The sequence below is a fragment of the Salvia splendens genome, chromosome 16 (assembly GCF_004379255.2).
Source record: "Salvia splendens isolate huo1 chromosome 16, SspV2, whole genome shotgun sequence".
Classification (NCBI taxonomy): Eukaryota; Viridiplantae; Streptophyta; class Magnoliopsida; order Lamiales; family Lamiaceae; genus Salvia; species Salvia splendens.
The window spans coordinates 17612080-17629235 of record NC_056047.1 but is presented as its reverse complement, the minus strand read 5'-3'; the positions used below and the strand labels follow the sequence as shown (position 1 = coordinate 17629235).

The following is a 17156-nucleotide window of genomic DNA, read 5'->3' as shown; positions in this document are numbered from 1 at the left end:
TAAATGATTGATCATAGAAATTATTCAAATGTTTTCTTTCACAGTCGAACATGTTGCACAAATTTGACGGTGAATTTATTTATACCTTCTGTTTGACCAATTTACCTCTTGCAAAAATTGTATATAGTTGAAGTGAGTAAACATAAGTTACCAATCACTTCCATAAGCTTTTACTTTTCGCGAAAAGTATTAATACTCCAAATTTGAATATAGGCTATTAGAAAAATGTGTTAATTTTGGAGACAAGTGCAATGTCAGAAAATCATGGCAGCCAAACTCACATGCTCGATATCCTCTGAATCAGAGAATCAAAAATCCACTCATCGCAGGGTTTCAAATTTCAATTCAATAAATCAAAAAACAAGAAGAGAGTGAAAAAAATAGAAACGAAAATCCCAATTCTGCCCTCTTAGTGGACCAGTGTATCAAACAGCATATAATCTTTTTATTGAATCTCAAACATAGGAAAACTACTTTTTCACAAAAGAATATGCAAAAGAGACGCCAAATGCATATTTCATACAAAGTGCTATGGATGGGTGGTCCACGCCAACATTTCATTCTCTCCTCTCACACATGAGCACGTCAACATTGCATCGACCATACATCACGCTGATGACACATGAATGACGTGCACATCATTGTGAAATGATGTGTACGTTGAAACATGTGCAACACATGGATGGAAGTCACCCATCAAGATGTGAGAAAATTACTTAACATCTCTCATAATTCGAAATGGTTCCAAACGAACATGATGATACGACTAATTAGGAAATGTATTAGGAAAATGATTAAGTGATCCTTACCTATAACTTCTTACCTTCTGCCCTTTAAAATTAGAATAATTTTGAGTTGATACAAGTTTTAATGTCATATTAGTAAACAAGAACAAGAGTGATAATAAAATATGGCCAATATTAGATTAATTTTGAGTCGATACAAGTTTTAATGTCATATTAGTAAACAAGACACAAGAGTGATAAAAAAAATATGACCAATATAATCAAATTTCTGTCTATTCCTAAGAGCATCCGCAATAGCGGACGTCGGGGCGTACGTCCGCTATTGCATCAAATGAGGCGGATGCGGACGTCCCCGACGGACGAGAGGTCATCCGTCGGTTTCAGCGGACGTTTGCTATTGCGGCGTGACGACGGACGCCCCATTTTTTATTTTTTTTTTCAAAAAAACTCTATATATACGGCTCGTTGCAAACTCTATATATACCGCTTGTTGCAAACTCTATATATACGTTTTTTTTAAAACTCTAACGCATGTATTATCGTCGAAAATGAAGGCCTAAAACAAAAACATATCATATCGCCGTTCGGCTAGCGGCAAACCATACAGATTCAAGGCATAACATTATTTTGTTTTAACTATGTATTTTTTTTTTGAACTATGTAATTTTTTTTAATTATGTATGTTTTTTTATAAATAAAATGGTTGCATTTTCCCTATATCCGAGTCGAAATTTTAATTCCGTAAAATTGCATATTTGTAAATTTGTGAATTTTAATTATTGGGATGTCTGCAGGGATGTCCTTGGAGATGTCCGCTATTGTGGAGTGAGACGTTTTTATGACGTGGCAGTGCTGTGAGATATTTTTATGACGTGGCAAGAGGTATTTTGGGGTGGTGTCCGCTGGGACATCCAGATGCTCTAACATTAAAAGATGGGCAATATCACAACTTTGCTCGAACATTTCAGACAGCATATCATTACTTATTAGAGCGTGTTACGAAGACAATCATTAATTTTTTTATTTTTTTTCATTTTCATAATCCTCAATTACTCGTCGAGGAAATTAAATTGGATCCAACGAAGGAATCTTGCAATGGGCAGTAAATTCCGTTGTTAATTACTTCTTGAAAATTATGGATTGGTTACCATTTCTCTGGATAATTTTCACACTCCTCAACCTCACTCTATTGGGATTAAATTTTTATGAGGTCTTTTTCTGTCTCCTTTTCTCCATTTCTATTGTTCCTTTCTCTCGATGTATCAGAGTCCTCTTTTGTTGTGTTTAGATTGCATATTTGAGCTTTTGTTTCATTACTGGAAGCATAAAGATTTCATTTTGTTGGAGGGTTCTTTTTTATATGCCAATTTAAACAAATTTATGTGTAAAAGAGAGATGGTTTAGGGTTCTTGTCTTCTGCCATTGCCATTTTGTGAAATCTGAATTAAATTTGCAGCTTGATAGCTATGCTTGATGTCTCTAGATAGGAAAAGCCCACTTGAGTTTAGTACTCCTACTTGTTTAGTTGATATAAGAATAAAGGTTTGATTTTTATTTGAGGGTTCTTTCTTACATGCTAATTAGGATCCATCTGAATTTTTAAATTTCTTGTATCTTCCTTGTATGGAAAACTGCTATGGGAAAGAGAGAATAGAGGGCGCGTTTATGAGTAAGTAGGCGACTAGAAAGCTTCTCTATTGCAAGAGTGTTAGTGTAATTCGGATGAACTTTGTAACATCGAGCTTCGCTCATTATGAAGTAGCAACCAAACTCCATAGGCCAGTGATGTGTTGAGATTTCAATTATACACCCAATGAAGCAAGTTAGAGAATGTAACTAATGATGGAATTAAATGAATTAGTCGAGGAGTGTATTTCTCTTCATAGTTGTCTGTATTTGGCCATAAGTTTTACAGAGTGTATGTGAAATTTGTCTTCTGTAGACTGTTTCGTGTCCACTGTAAACTTCGTTTTAGATTCTGTAATGACATATGCTTTTGAGGATGCATATGCTTTCAAACGAAGATTGTGAACTTGGATTTAAATCTAGGATGTCAAACTATGTTCTATGTTGGTTTCTACAGTGAATCGTTAATTGTTAAACCAACCGCTCTTTGCTTTCCCACCTTGACTTCTTGCATCACTCTCTTGTTTTAGTTGATAACTTATCTCGCAGTGTATGATACTATGTGATTTGTTGAACATACATTTCTCCATCTAATATGTGTATTTGTTCATCGTGTTTAAAGCATCTTATTTGTTCTAGAAGTCTAATTTTTTTTTCTGTAGTTCCTAGGGTTCTCAGATTTGGAGGCTGACTATTTGAATCCCTATGAATTATCATCACGTATCAACTACGTGATTGTGCCCGAGTATCTGTTGCATGGCGCGTTCTCTTTCTCATGACGGGGCACTGGATCATGTTCTTGCTCTTGCTGCCTACTGCATACTATAATCTCAAGCAGTAAGTTTCTCTAGTCGATTTTTTTGTGTCATTATTCATTACATATTCTAGAGTTATATCAATATTAACTTATCTGAATCGATATCTAGACCTGCCTCGTCCATTGTGTGAGCATGCTTGGTTAAATTGGTACATTACGTTTCACCAGATTGCTCGTCTTGGTTCTGTCTTATCCATATCTTTTTCACATTTCAGGTACCTATCAAACAAACATCTTGTCGATGTCACTGAAGTCTTCAAAGTAGTGAATACTGAGAAAAAAGCCCGTCTTATAAAGCTGGCGTTCTATGTCATCTTCTTTGGTCTGGTCATCACAAGGTTAGCAACCGATGCTTGCCCTTCAAATTCTTCGCTTTTGATGAACGAATGTGTGTCTTCTCATTAAATCTATGCTGTTTGGACATAGAACTATTGCTATGGGGACATTTTCTTCTGTCCTCTCAGTCCTCCGCTCCAACGATAAAGAAGTAGATTTTCGATTCCAAGTACTTGAAATTTGGAAATCAGTTGGTTCGAGTAAAAACATTGAGGCAGTCTTTTGAAGTTGATATTTGCATCTTCTACATGGTTGGCTAATTTTTATCTTTAATAAGGTGTTATTTACTTAAAAATCTCGGTGTCTAGAAACCGTAGAGACCATTCTTGATTTGTGATGGTCTAATGCTAATTTGCAGGCTTGCATTGTCTATTGTACGCGCTGTATTTGCTGACGATGATGATGTTGTGGCTTGGTCGACTATATATTGAACTTGTGTAAGCCGCCTCGTGCCTTCTTTTTGGGTGGTGATGGTGTGACTTGGTCGACACTCGACACTGAGACGAACACCAGTTGCAACCTAGTCTCCCCAAATTAATGTACTAACATGTTTAGTCCTTTCTCATCTCTCTCTCTTGCCCTCTCCCTCTCTCCATAGATTAGGGCAAGAACTGATTTTTTATCTCTTCAATGCTTATTAAATTTGTTGGTCATGCCTTGTAAATTTGATTGAATTTTAATTGTGTTTTTTGGTGTTTCTCTGCAAAATATACCTTAATTGGCTTTAATTTGTTATAGACTAGATTAAGATATTAAATTTTATTAATTAAGATTAAATTGTTAAATCAATTAATCCTGACTTAAGAAATTCAAGCTCTAGCCCATGGAACATTTATCAATATCTCTATAAGGTAGAGACTTCAAATATGGAACAAACTAAAATGAAAAACTAAGACTCCTAATGTAGAACAAATGGAAGTATATACTAACTGTTTATTTAACTTGAACAATTCTCATATGGTATTATATGATCATTTTCTTGATTGAACGAAAGAGCATATTATAAATGATTGAATGAAAGAGCATATTTTAATTGAATTAAAGAGCATATTATAAGTAAATGATATTGATGGAGAAATCAGGGATGGAAGGAAATGAGTAGGGGCAGCGAACAAATTGCAAAAGAAGCTTTTGCACTACTTTTTTTACTACTATAAATTCAATAAAGAGTAAACTATGCAAATGATCCATTAACTATGCGTTTTGCACGTAAATAGTACCTAAATTTTAAAAATATCGTGGATGATCCTTGAATTAAGATGTAATCACATTTGTGGTACTTTGTCACTATTCATCACAATTTTACACCAAAATGCTCCTAAGGCATAAATGACATTTTTGGACTTTCATTTATAAGTACTAAATTTGATATTTTTATTATCTCTCTCTAGTACTGAATATAATATTTTCTTATAGTTTGAGTACCTAAAATGATATTAATTACTTCACTTTTTCATTCACTTTTTCAATCACTTTATGTCAGATCTTTTTTCTCTCTCTTTCTCTAAAACTTTTATAAAGTAAAAATTAAAATAAAAAATACTACTATGGAATTCTTGAATATATTAATTAGTATAAAAATTAAAATTATAAATTTAATTATTAAAATAATTTGTAGTAAAAAATAATCGAATGAGAATCAAAATTAAATGTAGCTACAAGTTATTTTGATAGTTTAATTTATAATTGTAAATTTTATTTTATATTTAAGAATTTCATAAAAGTATTTTTTTATTTTAATTTTTACTATCTAAAAGTTTTAGAGAAAGAGAGAGAAAGAAGATCCTACGTATAGTGATTAAAAAAGTGAAAGTGAATAATAGGAGCATCATTTTAGGTACTCAAACTATAAGAAAATATTATATTCATTACTAGAGAAAAATAAAGAAAATATCAAATCCAGTACTTAGATATGAAAGTAAAAAAATGTCCTTTATGGCTTGGGGACATTTTGGGTGTAAAATTGTGACAAATAATGCAAAAGTACATATATGTGATTACACCTTAGCTCACTGACTACACACGATATTTTTAAAATTTAGGTACCATTTGCGTGCAAAATGTATAGTTAAGGGACCGTTTGTCTATTTCATTCTTCAATACAATAGAGCGAGGGAAGAGAGAGAAAATTAAAAGTAGAAAGGCGAATTCATTTTAGGGCATCCACAATAGGGGTGGCGCGCCGGCCGCCCCGGAAACACCGCAGCCGCGGCGACCTATTGTGGGAAAAGCGTCCGCCACGGCGTGGACGCTTGGGAGTGGGCAGAAGGGCCATCGCCGAGGACGCGCCGGTGGGGGAGCGGCGCGGCGGTCCGCCGGTTTTTTTTATACTCCCTCCGTCCCGGACTACTCGCACATTTCCTTTTCGGCATGGAGATTAAGGAATGAATGTATAGCAAAGTCAACAATTGCGGTTGTTGGTGATAATTTTTACTAAAAATGGAAAGAGTGCAAATAACTTGGGACGCCCAGAAAGGAAATAAGTGCAAGTAGTCCGGGACGGAGGGAGTATTATTTATTCTATAAACTATGGAGGTTTAATTTTGTGGGCGGTCCGCCGTTTTTTTTTTATATTATTTATTCTATAAACTATGGAGGTTTAATTTTGTGGAGGTTTAATTTTGTGCAGGTTAGTGCAGGTTATGCAAACAAAATTTGGGAAAGATGAAGTGAAGAGAGAGCCGGAAATTTGGAGAAGATGAAGTGAAGAGAGAGACGAAAATTTGGGGAAGATGAAGTGGAAAGAGAGATAGTGTGCGTATTAATTTATGTGTTTTAAATTATGTGTTTTAATTTTTTTTAAAACACAAAATTGTGTGTGAATAAATTATGTGTTTTAATTTTTTTAAATTAAATTATGTGTGTTTTTCTAATTATTATAGTCCGGTTATTTTTTTTGTGGAGAAGCGGTGGAGAAGAGGCGGCGTATTCCGACTCTGCCACCAAGTAGACGGTGGCGGTGTTTTTATTTGTTTTTTTTTTAAATGTTCGTTGTATAATTTTCCCGTATCCATGATACAACGAATATTTGATCTCAATACTTTTTTTTAAAATTTTATTATCTCGTTTTCTAATTATTTACAGTCTGATAATTTTAATTATAATTGAATTAAAATATAAAAAATAAAATAAAGTGAAAGGTGACCATAAAAGTGTTCACGATTGCTATGGAAACCTTTTTTTTATGGCCGCGGACAAATTAGAAGTGCCGACAATAAAAAAAAATTAATGTGGCTTGAAAGGGGAAGTGTCCTCCCTATCTATCGTGGATACCCTTTACACACAGCTCGCACTGTAGAGATAAAAAGTGAGCAGAGTTTTTCGCTTTGACCGCCATTGGTATCGTTGCTTTCCCCTCTCACAAGAAAAGCCGAAACAAAGTGAGTTGAACATAGATTAAAAAAAAGGAAGAGAACAGTGATTACCTGCGGCTGCCACAACTTCCATTCCCTTCGCTGCCGTCCATTTCAAATTGACGTGTGTCTGTTCACATTGCCCCTTTTTGCTTCTCATTTATGGAGCTAGCAATGGAGTAATCATTTACAGAGTCGTCGCCGTCAATTTTTCTCGACTTCAAAACTTGCTGGTGCAAATGGCGAGAGAATGTGCTGACTGAGCTAGTGTTTGATCAGCTCGGAGTTTGGTCGCGGAGCTGAGCTTCGTTGTGTTTATCTCCGACCACAATTTGCTGAAATTTGTCAGTTTATTCGCCAATACTTCAATTTATGGAGCCAAATATTGAAGCGGTTCCACTTCAATTTAGATCCGGAATATCCGGAGCGAAAACTGGGGGGATCGGGTTCGTTTTCGACGACATCCGCGGCCTGATCCCCAACCTGCAGGAAACGGACGGCACGTCTTTCACGGCGCTTCTCGAGCTATCGGCGCCGCAAGCTGTGGAGCTCCTGGTCAAGGAGGATTCGCCGGCGAAAACCATGCCGCTGCCGATTTTTCCTTCCAATATTGCCCTAATTGACCGTGCCTCGGTGTTTTCCGTATTTGCTTCAGCCGATAATCCACCGGATAGAACGAACATTTTGTCGGTTTCGAGCTCAATGAAGGTCGATTCGGTGAAGGAAGAGCCGTTGGAGTCAGAGTATCACCGGAATTCTTCTTCGCCGGCGGTTTCAAATCAGAGCTTGAAGTCCATCAAGCGAAAGGAGAGGGAGAAAAAGGTAAAACAGACGCTTTCATCTCAGCATTATGCAAAACTTGAATGGAAAATTGAATAATGTTACCAAATTAGTAAATAATTTATTTGATATTGGATATGCAGGTGAAAAAATCAAGCAAAAAAGTGGTAGCAAATGAAGCGTCTGATGGCAGTGGCGAGCAGCTGCCGTACGTTCATGTCAGAGCTCGCCGTGGCCAGGCCACTGGCAGTCATAGCTTAGCTGAAAGAGTAATTATCTAAAATCCAATGATTAATTACTAATCATTTCCTTGATCAAGATTAATAGTCGGATTATTGCGTTGTTAACAGGCCCGGAGAGAGAAAATCAATGCGAGAATGAAGCTGTTACAGGACCTGGTCCCAGGGTGTAACAAGGTCAGCTGTCAATACGCTGTCGTTTCATTAATACTAATTCTACATGGACTAATTGTGATGATAGTTAGGTGTTTTGTTTGAATAATCTTTTTCTGTCAGTTACTATGCTTATTACCCTAATTTCCCGGAGACTGCATATGCCTTTTGTTTTTGCAAAATATCTAAAAAACGATTAGGGTCCCAGTCATCTTTTTAGTAAGGGATGTGTCCCTCTTGTAATTCCCACACTGCATCTGCACTTTATAGCCTTTTTCATTCTCTGCGTTACCGGTTTCCTCTTCTTTATCAGTAGTAACTAGCACTTTGTGGATTTTGGCCTTTGAAATTAGGTTCATTTTTCAGAATGTTTTTGAGAAGTTCACTACTTTTAATTAATTTGTTTCATGGATGTTCTAGTTTTCTTGTCAAGCATGCTCTAGTTCTTTGTTTATATGGAGTACTTATTTTAGAATTGGACCATCTTTGAAAAATTATAGATGAAGGAAAAGCGATTAACGAAATTATGACTAGTGTTGCTTTCGACTAGAGCTATTAGCCTCCGGGCGTGTTACATATTGATGCTTCTAACTTTGAACGCGTCTTCCTCTGATTGTTTGGTTGTTTCTCCTGTTCCACACCATCTATTTCTTAGGTCTCTCTCTATGTAAATCATTCATAAATTATTCTATTAAAGCATCAATAGTAAAAAATCATCACATATTCGGTAGGCAACAAACTTCATCGTCTAGAGATTTAAGTTTGATAAGTACTAGCAGATCGAACTCATGCAGATGTGCCATCGAATCAATACATTTTGTAATGGGATAAGGAAAAACCGTGTCTGTCCAATAATGGTCTTTTTTTCCTGAAACCAGTATTAATGGTTCCAACCTTTACCCCCACTATGAGGCTAGTTTAAAAAAATGACTTGTCAGGTCTGGTTTGCTCCATTTGGTTAGTTTGTGGCCTTCCTGGCCATACATTTATTTGTCCATTATTGTCCCTCACTCCACTGTACTATGTTTAAGAAAAGGTACGATAACAGAGTACTCTACAAACGCATGAAACTGAGGGTAGTGTAAATGATCAGCGTTGGTTGTGAAATGGAATATGTATAAATGCAATGCAGAATGCTCCTCTTCCAGCTCCTCTTTTCTTGATGGACATTCGTCTACTGATTCCAGAAATTATTAGGGATGCATGGAGTACCTGATTTTTCCTTGCAGATTTCAGGTACTGCAATGGTGCTTGATGAGATAATAAATCATGTGCAAGCTCTTCAACGCCAAGTGGAGGTTAGACTCTCTCCCTCCTCTACCTGTTTGTTACGGTGATATAATTGGATCCCTATCTATACTGTGTAATAATTTGATACAGTGAAGTAGTATGTTGTGATTTCTTTAGATATATTAGGATGGAAGGAACATAATTCGGGAAAGGAGTTATTGAATTATTAAAATCACAATGTCTGGACCACAAAGTAGTTGAGTTCTATCTTTTGGCCTCGATTCATTTTGAAAAAAGCTGATTGGAATGGCTTCTTTGGTTTCAGTTTTTATCCATGAGACTTGCTGCTGTTAACCCAAGCCTCTTAGCCATAGATGTAAGTCTAAAAAAGCTAATTGCTCCAGATTATGCTCAAATCCATATTAATGTAAACTCTCGAACCTCTGTTCCTGCAGAGCGAATCCTCCATTGATAACAGCTACCTGGGCATGTTTCCGCCATCCATTTGGCCGGAGGGGCAAATGAACGGCAGCAGACAGCAACAGCCATGGCTCACCGATGGACTTCACCCGTACGACACCTCTAACTTCATTACCCCGGAGAACTCACTGCTAAGCTACGATTCTCCTGCAAATTCAGGTAAGGTAAAGCACATTCCATGGCAGTGTGTAAGATCCATTGCAACTAATATCAACCTTATCTCGTTGGTTGGCGCAGCCTCGAGCCAGCTGAAAATGGAGCTTTGAAGCAAAATACTCTGTGGTCGCTCATCATTGTAGCTAGCTTTGTATATACGAGATATAGCCTTAGGTGAAGATGAGGCAGGACTCTCCTAGGTATTGAGGTTGGATCTCAAATATATGTTATATTATTGATTAGGGGAGTGTTCATATCCATAACTGAAATTATATAATCAAAGCAAATCACAATCATTGTATCTTGTGATGTAACCGTTAGATTAATGTCACGTGTCATCTAATAATGTAGATTGTGCAGTCTAACAATGTAGCTCGGCTAATAATGTAACACACATTTTAATCTAATAATGTAGATTGTGTATTCTAATAATGTAGCTCGGCTAATAATGTAACGCTTTTAGTGTAATAATGTAGCTCGGATATTATTATCATAACCATCTAATCTAAGGATCCAAGGGCATCCAATCTAAGGATCCAAAGGTTGAGATTTGCTTTGATTTTTGACGGGATTTCAATTACATATAGTGCATCCCTGCTTGATTATTCGAGATTGAATTGACTCGTGATAAAAGCAGGTTACACCATATTGCACATGGGAAAATGCAGCAACAAAATAGAGAAATATGAGCAAATTATAAATTCCACAATAATAATAATAATAATAATAATGTTATTCGACAGCCTGAACACACTGCAACCAAACCCAAGTAATCAACCCTTACCCAACTGACACAGGACTCCACACAAACCACAATCTCTTGCCCCCACTCCCCCGCACCACCCAACACAAGTCTCGAGACGCAGACAATCGGCATGACTTACACGACGAACCATCACCGGATATGTAAAGATAGAAGACCGCCTCGCCAGCCTTTCAGATCTTGTCGAGCTTTTCAGCTTTGACGAGGGGGTTCGCCTTTGCTATGGCTTCCTGGGCGGCCGACCGGTAATCGAACGGGCACTCGTGCTTGTCCGAGTAGCGGTGCACCGAGCAGAAGAGGTTCCCGCACCTGCAACTGAACCGGGTCAGGCCCACGCGCTTGCGGCAGGTGTTGCACCTGCTAGGTCCCTCCTTTGGCTTCGGCTCGCTCGGCACCGGGTTGGGGTTCGGTTGAGGGGAGTCGAGTTTTAATTCGACTTCCACACTCACATCGACCGGAAGAGGCTCCTTCTGATTGATGCTGCTGCAGTTGACCATATTCTCGATGGATGCCGCGGCAAACTGGGCATGCTGCTGTTTCAAAACCATGTCTTTATGGCACTTGGAGCACATATTCATCGTAGCTGCGCTCCCAAAAAAGCCGCAGTTGTTGATGCAGAGAATCGGGCCTTCTCGAGGTTGGTAGCCGGTCTCCTTGGAAGACTCCATTTATGCAAGCTCCTACAATGCACCAACACAAGCGCTCAATGTGATAAGGCTTTCTTTTTATGAATCTAGCATTGGAAATTATATCAATACAACAAAAGTTACGTGCAACAACACGGATTATCAACCTTATGCTCGAATTTAACCTCGTCTTAACCCAAATCGATCACTAGGTAAATCTCAATCTTGTAATTTCTCTATTGAACCGCATTTACAAAAGTGCGATGAGAAAGAGACTAGTGTTTATAGTTTTCAAGATTTTCGACAAACAACTGCTCAAGAATGTTATACGCTTCCAAAAATCAGCCACATTGAATCGATATTAAACAACAGGGAGAAAAGCTATATCTTGTAATCAAAAGGGATCAAAAGATGCTCCCTTTTTCATACGCATCTACTACATCAAGACACAGGTATTAGGGAAGCTACTTCATTCAAATCCTCGATCACGAGAAGGCAACCAGGCTTCCTATCATCAACTTCACTAGTATGAAATTACTAATACGAGAGAAAATCCTCTAACAGCAACTAGTTCCATGGCCTCAACAAAACATTTCAAGAGAGAATCCATAGGAAGACATACCATCATAACAAGATGACCATGAAATGTCGATAAAAGTACCCAAGATATTCACAGGCTTGCTATATCTATCCTTCATCTACAGGAGATTCCTCATCCACACCACACCCACCAATACACAACTAGAAAAATCTATACTCATCATTCCAGAATCAGTTCTCAATACCCTATTTGGCTATTTCTAAATCATCTATACAAAAACATCCTATTTACCAATTTATTCTGAAATTGCACAGCTAAATCATCAACCACTTACACAATCAAGTCAAGAAAATAATGAGAAATATAGCTAAGACTAAAGCTAAATTCACCCCTTCTCTCAATAGTTTACCACAAATAAAACACATACACCACAAACTAGCCAAATAGAACTTGCAGAAGAGAAATATCTCAATCCCTCAATCAATACTATAAAGTAGAACAACTCATGACCCTTGGTCTAAAATGCTTCAAACATCTCCAAAAATCAGTCGATAAAAATTCAATCTTTCCCAATCAATTACAGGTTCACGATAAAAATTGAAAACCTAATCAAAATTGCAATGATGAGAATCTCACCTTCCAATTGATAAACAAAGAGTTGTTAGGGCGATCATAACTCAGACAAAATAAAAAAATAAACGAGCAATAACTTAAATTATACATTTCCTAACCCACAAGAAAAGCAATTGAAAAGAAAGAGACGCAAAAGGATTCAATTTTGGGAGGAAACACAAAGAGGCATTGCGCAGATCACTGAATCAGAGTCTAAAACAATTGAAAAATGCAAGAATTAAACCGAAAGAAGGGGAAATAATACCTTAATTTAAGCGATAAATGGGGAGCTGGGGAGAGAGCTGGATATTGAATTATGATTTAAGTTTATAATTATGGCGTTGTATCAGCATTTATTCTATTCAGAAACAGGGAAAAAGGTGACCGTCATGAATTAGAGAGAGAATTGCTGCAATTTACGCGTATTGCCCTCATCAGATTCTCTTCTTACCATTCTGCCATTGGTGGGAGGATTTAATTGGGCTAGTCGCTGAGTTTCAAATATCAACCCTATTCGGGTTGTTGTCAATTAATTAGTGCGAACTAATCGGGCTGTGATGCTAGCAGATTAAAAAATTTGAACTCTAGTTCTAAATGTCGAGTTTCGAGATAGTCTAGCAAACACATGCTAACGATAAAATTAACATATGATCAATTCATTATGTAAAATATAAAACAAATTATTATGATAATTTTGAAATATAGCATAAACTCAAATATGACTAAATGCTAATTTAAAATTTAGATATATAAAATTAAATGAAACATAAAATGAGTAATTAAAATTATGTTGTAGAATTTAAAATACTTCTTATAGCAAATTTAAATTTTCTAATTCATATGGAGTATTTTTTTATATTACTATAATATAATAGTATATATAAGATAATGATAATATCCAACTAATTCCGCGCAAAAAAAACCCCGAATCTTTCAATTTTAATTCAATTTACTTCATTTTATAATATCGTTACATAGCATGCAATTCATTTTTAATCCATTTTAAAAAAAAACTAGTTAATTTTTAGATGGTTTTACTTCATTCTTTCTCTTTAGATTGTTTTACTTCACTTTATTTAAGAAAGAATTATATACAACGATCTTAAAATGAACATCGTGTTATGTAATAATGAACTTCTTGTTGGTTTGACGTTTCAGCACTGGGTGGAAGGGATTTGTATATATAAATCGTAAGATTAATCTTTTTGGATGGTTATTAAATTATAATGAGTATTGAATTAGTTGTCAAATAAGGCAAAATATATATAATTGTTATATCTGGATCCAATCCATCAGGCCTGTCCATCGTGTTCCAGGTATGCTCTACTCAAATTGTAAGCTAATATAAATATAATATTATAGGCCATATATTTCGAAACCTAATTCTCTATTTTTAACGGGCTATTTGGGCTAGTCACGGGTTTTGGGCTGCACCAACTTCCCTACTCCAAACCATGATGCAATATCGTTCAAAAGACTAACATTTTTTTGGATCAATATGCCTTTCAGTCCTGAAGTGCTTTTATGTCCAATTTATTTACTTTTTATCTGATACTATCTCCATGCCATATTTTGTTTTCAGATTAAATAACCATTCTATGATTTTATCAGATTTCATTGTCTCTCAAGAATATGTATTCGTTTGGGATCATATTAAAATGCATATAGCCTCCAATCCATAACTAAGGTCAATCTTACACCATTAGATCTTAAAATGAGTTGATGAGATTAAAGCTCATGGATTTCAATAAATAGTAGATAAAATATCAACAAAATGGTAAAATAGTCAATCTGTTATAACATAATAATGTTCACGTTTTTTTAGAGTGAACTACACCAATAGTCCATGATCTTGTCGAAAAATGCACCAATGCTCCCTAAACTTTTTTATAGCCTTTTTGGTCCTTAGAAATTACATTTTTGGTACCTGTTAGTCTTTTATACCCCTCTACATTTGAAAAATCTCCTAAATGCCATAGAGGGCATTTTCGGTATTTGAAAATTATAGTTATGGTACCTTTTCAATCATGCAATTTTTTTGGACATACACAAAGTACCTTTTGAATTAATTCAATTAAATTTTTTAAATAATTACTTGAATAGCGTATAGATTAAACTTTATAATGAAAAAATTACTATAATTTACTTTAATATTTTTAGTAAAAAATGTTACTTGCAAGAGTTCACTTTAATTTACATGTGATATAATTCACTTAATTTTAATTATTTTACTTAAATAATATTTGTCACTAACTATATTTTAATTAATATAATTAAAATATTTATATTTCACTTAAGTATAGGGAGTAATATTTAAATATTTAAGTAACAATTTTTAAATATAAAATTATTATAGTTTAGTATAATATTTTTTTCTTCTCAAATTGAAAAAATTTAAGTTGAATTTTCTATAGTTCACATTAATATTTTTATTAAAAATATTATTATTAGATTTAATTTTTTCTTCGCAAATATAGATTGAGTTGTATAATAAATAATATTTAATTACAAAAAAATAAAGCATAATTTAAACATTTGGTTTCTGATTTAAATTTATGCATAAAACATCAAATATTATTTAAATGATGGTTTCATTGAGTTTTAAAAGAAAAATGATTATGGAAGAAAAAAAATCAAATGGAGAGTAGAAAGGCCCAAAATGCCCTCAAATATTAAATATTCACACTAGTGGTGCTTAGGGTTACTTTAGTCTTATCGTACTAAAAATGATATAGAAAAAATTAGGGACCATTGGTGCATTTTTCGACAAGTTCAGGACTATTAGTGTAGTTCACTCTTTTTTTTATTTCAACATAGCGTATAACAAATATCAATATAGTGACATGAGAATCTCAACAAAAGTTCCAAAAAATATCAACACAATTTTATTGATATTGTACATGCATTATATTGAGATTCTTTGATGTAAAATCTGCTTATCAACATATACGAAAATTGAAATAAAAATTATAAAATTTCGTCATCCGATTATCGTTGGAACATATGCAATTAGAGATCTCGTCAGCATCCTTATGGAATTACCTTTAATTTGATATATTTTTTATGAAAAAAAATTAAATTGAGAGAGTTACGTAAATTTAAAGTTTTAAGATGATTTTGAGGAGAGAGGAAGTGATTAATTTTAACTAACATACTCGTACATAAGAATTGACTTTAATAACCTTTAAATTTATTTAATAATTTTTAATTTAAAATATAATCTATATAAGAATTGACTTTAATAACCTTTAAATTTATTTAATAATTTAAAATATAATCTATGTGACATTATTTCAACGACCGGATCTTTTAATCAAATGACTAAGATAGATTTGATCTTAATTTTAAATAATTAATTAGTAGATCTTTTAATCCAATGGCTAAGATTTGATCTTAATTTTAGATTATTAATTAGTTAGTAATTGATCGTATCTCTTAGTGTTTGGTTGAATTATTGTACTAGAACGTATAACTATTTTTCACAATTCATGTAGAATGAAGAGTATATAATACATCGATTATCGAGGTGTGATCAACTGCTAACTATTTAAGTTGCTAATTCTTAACTAATCACCCGATATGATCAAGTGCTAACTATTTAAGTTGCTAATTCTTAACTAATCAATATTATATATTAAAAATATCAACACATAAATTTATTGAACTTCAATATACTATATTGATATTATGTGTTGACATGTTAATGTCAGCATGTTGACATTTTTAATACACTGCATTGATGAGTTATCAATATAACGCACCCCGATAACGCACCCCCTAGTTATCATCAGTACATCTTATCATATACTCCTTCAACTCATTGGGCTTAAATTCTTCAAAGACGAGACTTACATTTGTGTAAATCTTCATATTACTATTTTTTAACTCAATATATATTTACTATGCATAGATTCGTTTCTACGTCTACGGAATGTATCCTTCTTTATACACAAATAAAGGAGATAGAGTCCAAGGTGCTAATAAGTCTACAATAAAGGAATATTCTACAAAGAATTTTAGTTCTTTTAATTAGAAAAGAAGAGCGGATCACCTACTTTACAATTCCTAGTCCACCTAATCACAACAAAATAAAATGAATTCACCGTCACTCATTAAAATTGTCCATAGTTATAAATTTATTAATGTTATTTTATTTTGTTGTGAGTAGATGATTGAGTAAGAGCATGAGTAGGTGATCTGCTCCGTTAAAAAAGACATCGATTATCCGTAATATGTAGAAATCAAAGTCAACCTACAAATATAAAAGCCTTCTAAACCTTTTATTTTGTGCACGCTTCATTTCGTACTAAAAATCAGTACGAATGCAAGTATAGATTTGGAATTGGATCTAGTCGGACTCTAGCCGCTATAACCACCGCCGGTGCCATATCCCATACCGGTGTCACCACCAGCATGCGTGTTGTGAGCAGTGGTCGGCCGCCCTTCGCCACCTGTGGCCTTCCCAATCGGGTGAGACTTCATCGTTCCCTCCACCACCTGCCCGGTGGGCTTGCCCGTGCCTCGCAGTCAATTGCCAGGCCTCACCGGTTGAGGCTGAGTAGGAGTACGACCCTCCGGCCGCCTCGCCAGGCTTATCCTGTCAAATTTTAAATTAATTTGATTATCACAATTAAACCATTCATCGAAATAAATGATAAACTAACTTGGATTAGTTTCATCTAAAATAATTGCAAGACA

At 34.9% G+C, this 17156-nt stretch overlaps 2 protein-coding genes and 1 pseudogene across 2 annotated transcripts; 2 read left to right on the top strand and 1 right to left on the bottom strand.

The window, feature by feature from the left end:
* The first annotated feature begins 1723 nt into the window (after window positions 1-1723).
* LOC121770598 lies at window positions 1724-4253 on the top strand (annotated as a pseudogene).
* A 2447-nt stretch (window positions 4254-6700) lies between these two features.
* LOC121770768 (transcription factor bHLH48-like) lies at window positions 6701-10284 on the top strand. The gene is made up of 7 exons (XM_042167541.1): window positions 6701-7700; window positions 7802-7927; window positions 8009-8074; window positions 9280-9348; window positions 9606-9656; window positions 9736-9919; window positions 9998-10284. Exons 1-7 carry the CDS (start codon window positions 7251-7253, stop codon window positions 10024-10026), a joined length of 975 nt encoding a protein of 324 aa, XP_042023475.1. The 5' UTR covers window positions 6701-7250; the 3' UTR covers window positions 10027-10284.
* A 318-nt stretch (window positions 10285-10602) lies between these two features.
* On the bottom strand, window positions 10603-12888 carry LOC121772627 (zinc finger A20 and AN1 domain-containing stress-associated protein 8-like). The gene is made up of 2 exons (XM_042169808.1): window positions 12724-12888; window positions 10603-11359 (listed from the first exon to the last, which is right to left on the bottom strand). The coding sequence occupies exon 2, from the start codon at window positions 11345-11347 to the stop codon at window positions 10853-10855; it is 495 nt and encodes a 164-aa protein (XP_042025742.1). The 5' UTR covers window positions 11348-11359; window positions 12724-12888; the 3' UTR covers window positions 10603-10852.
* Window positions 12889-17156: the final 4268 nt, after the last annotated feature.

What these genes read in the sequence shown, in the direction of transcription:
- LOC121770768 (XM_042167541.1), top strand. Translation starts at nt 7,251, where the DNA reads ATGGAGCCAAATATTGAAGCGGTTCCACTTCAATTTAGATCCGGAATA. An exon ending in TGGTCCCAGGGTGTAACAAG is followed by an intron (nt 8,075 to 9,279) that starts GTCAGCTGTCAA and finishes TTTTCCTTGCAG; the next exon opens with ATTTCAGGTACTGCAATGGT. An exon ending in CAAGCCTCTTAGCCATAGAT is followed by an intron (nt 9,657 to 9,735) that starts GTAAGTCTAAAA and finishes CTGTTCCTGCAG; the next exon opens with AGCGAATCCTCCATTGATAA.
- LOC121772627 (XM_042169808.1), bottom strand. Translation starts at nt 11,347, where the DNA reads ATGGAGTCTTCCAAGGAGACCGGCTACCAACCTCGAGAAGGCCCGATT.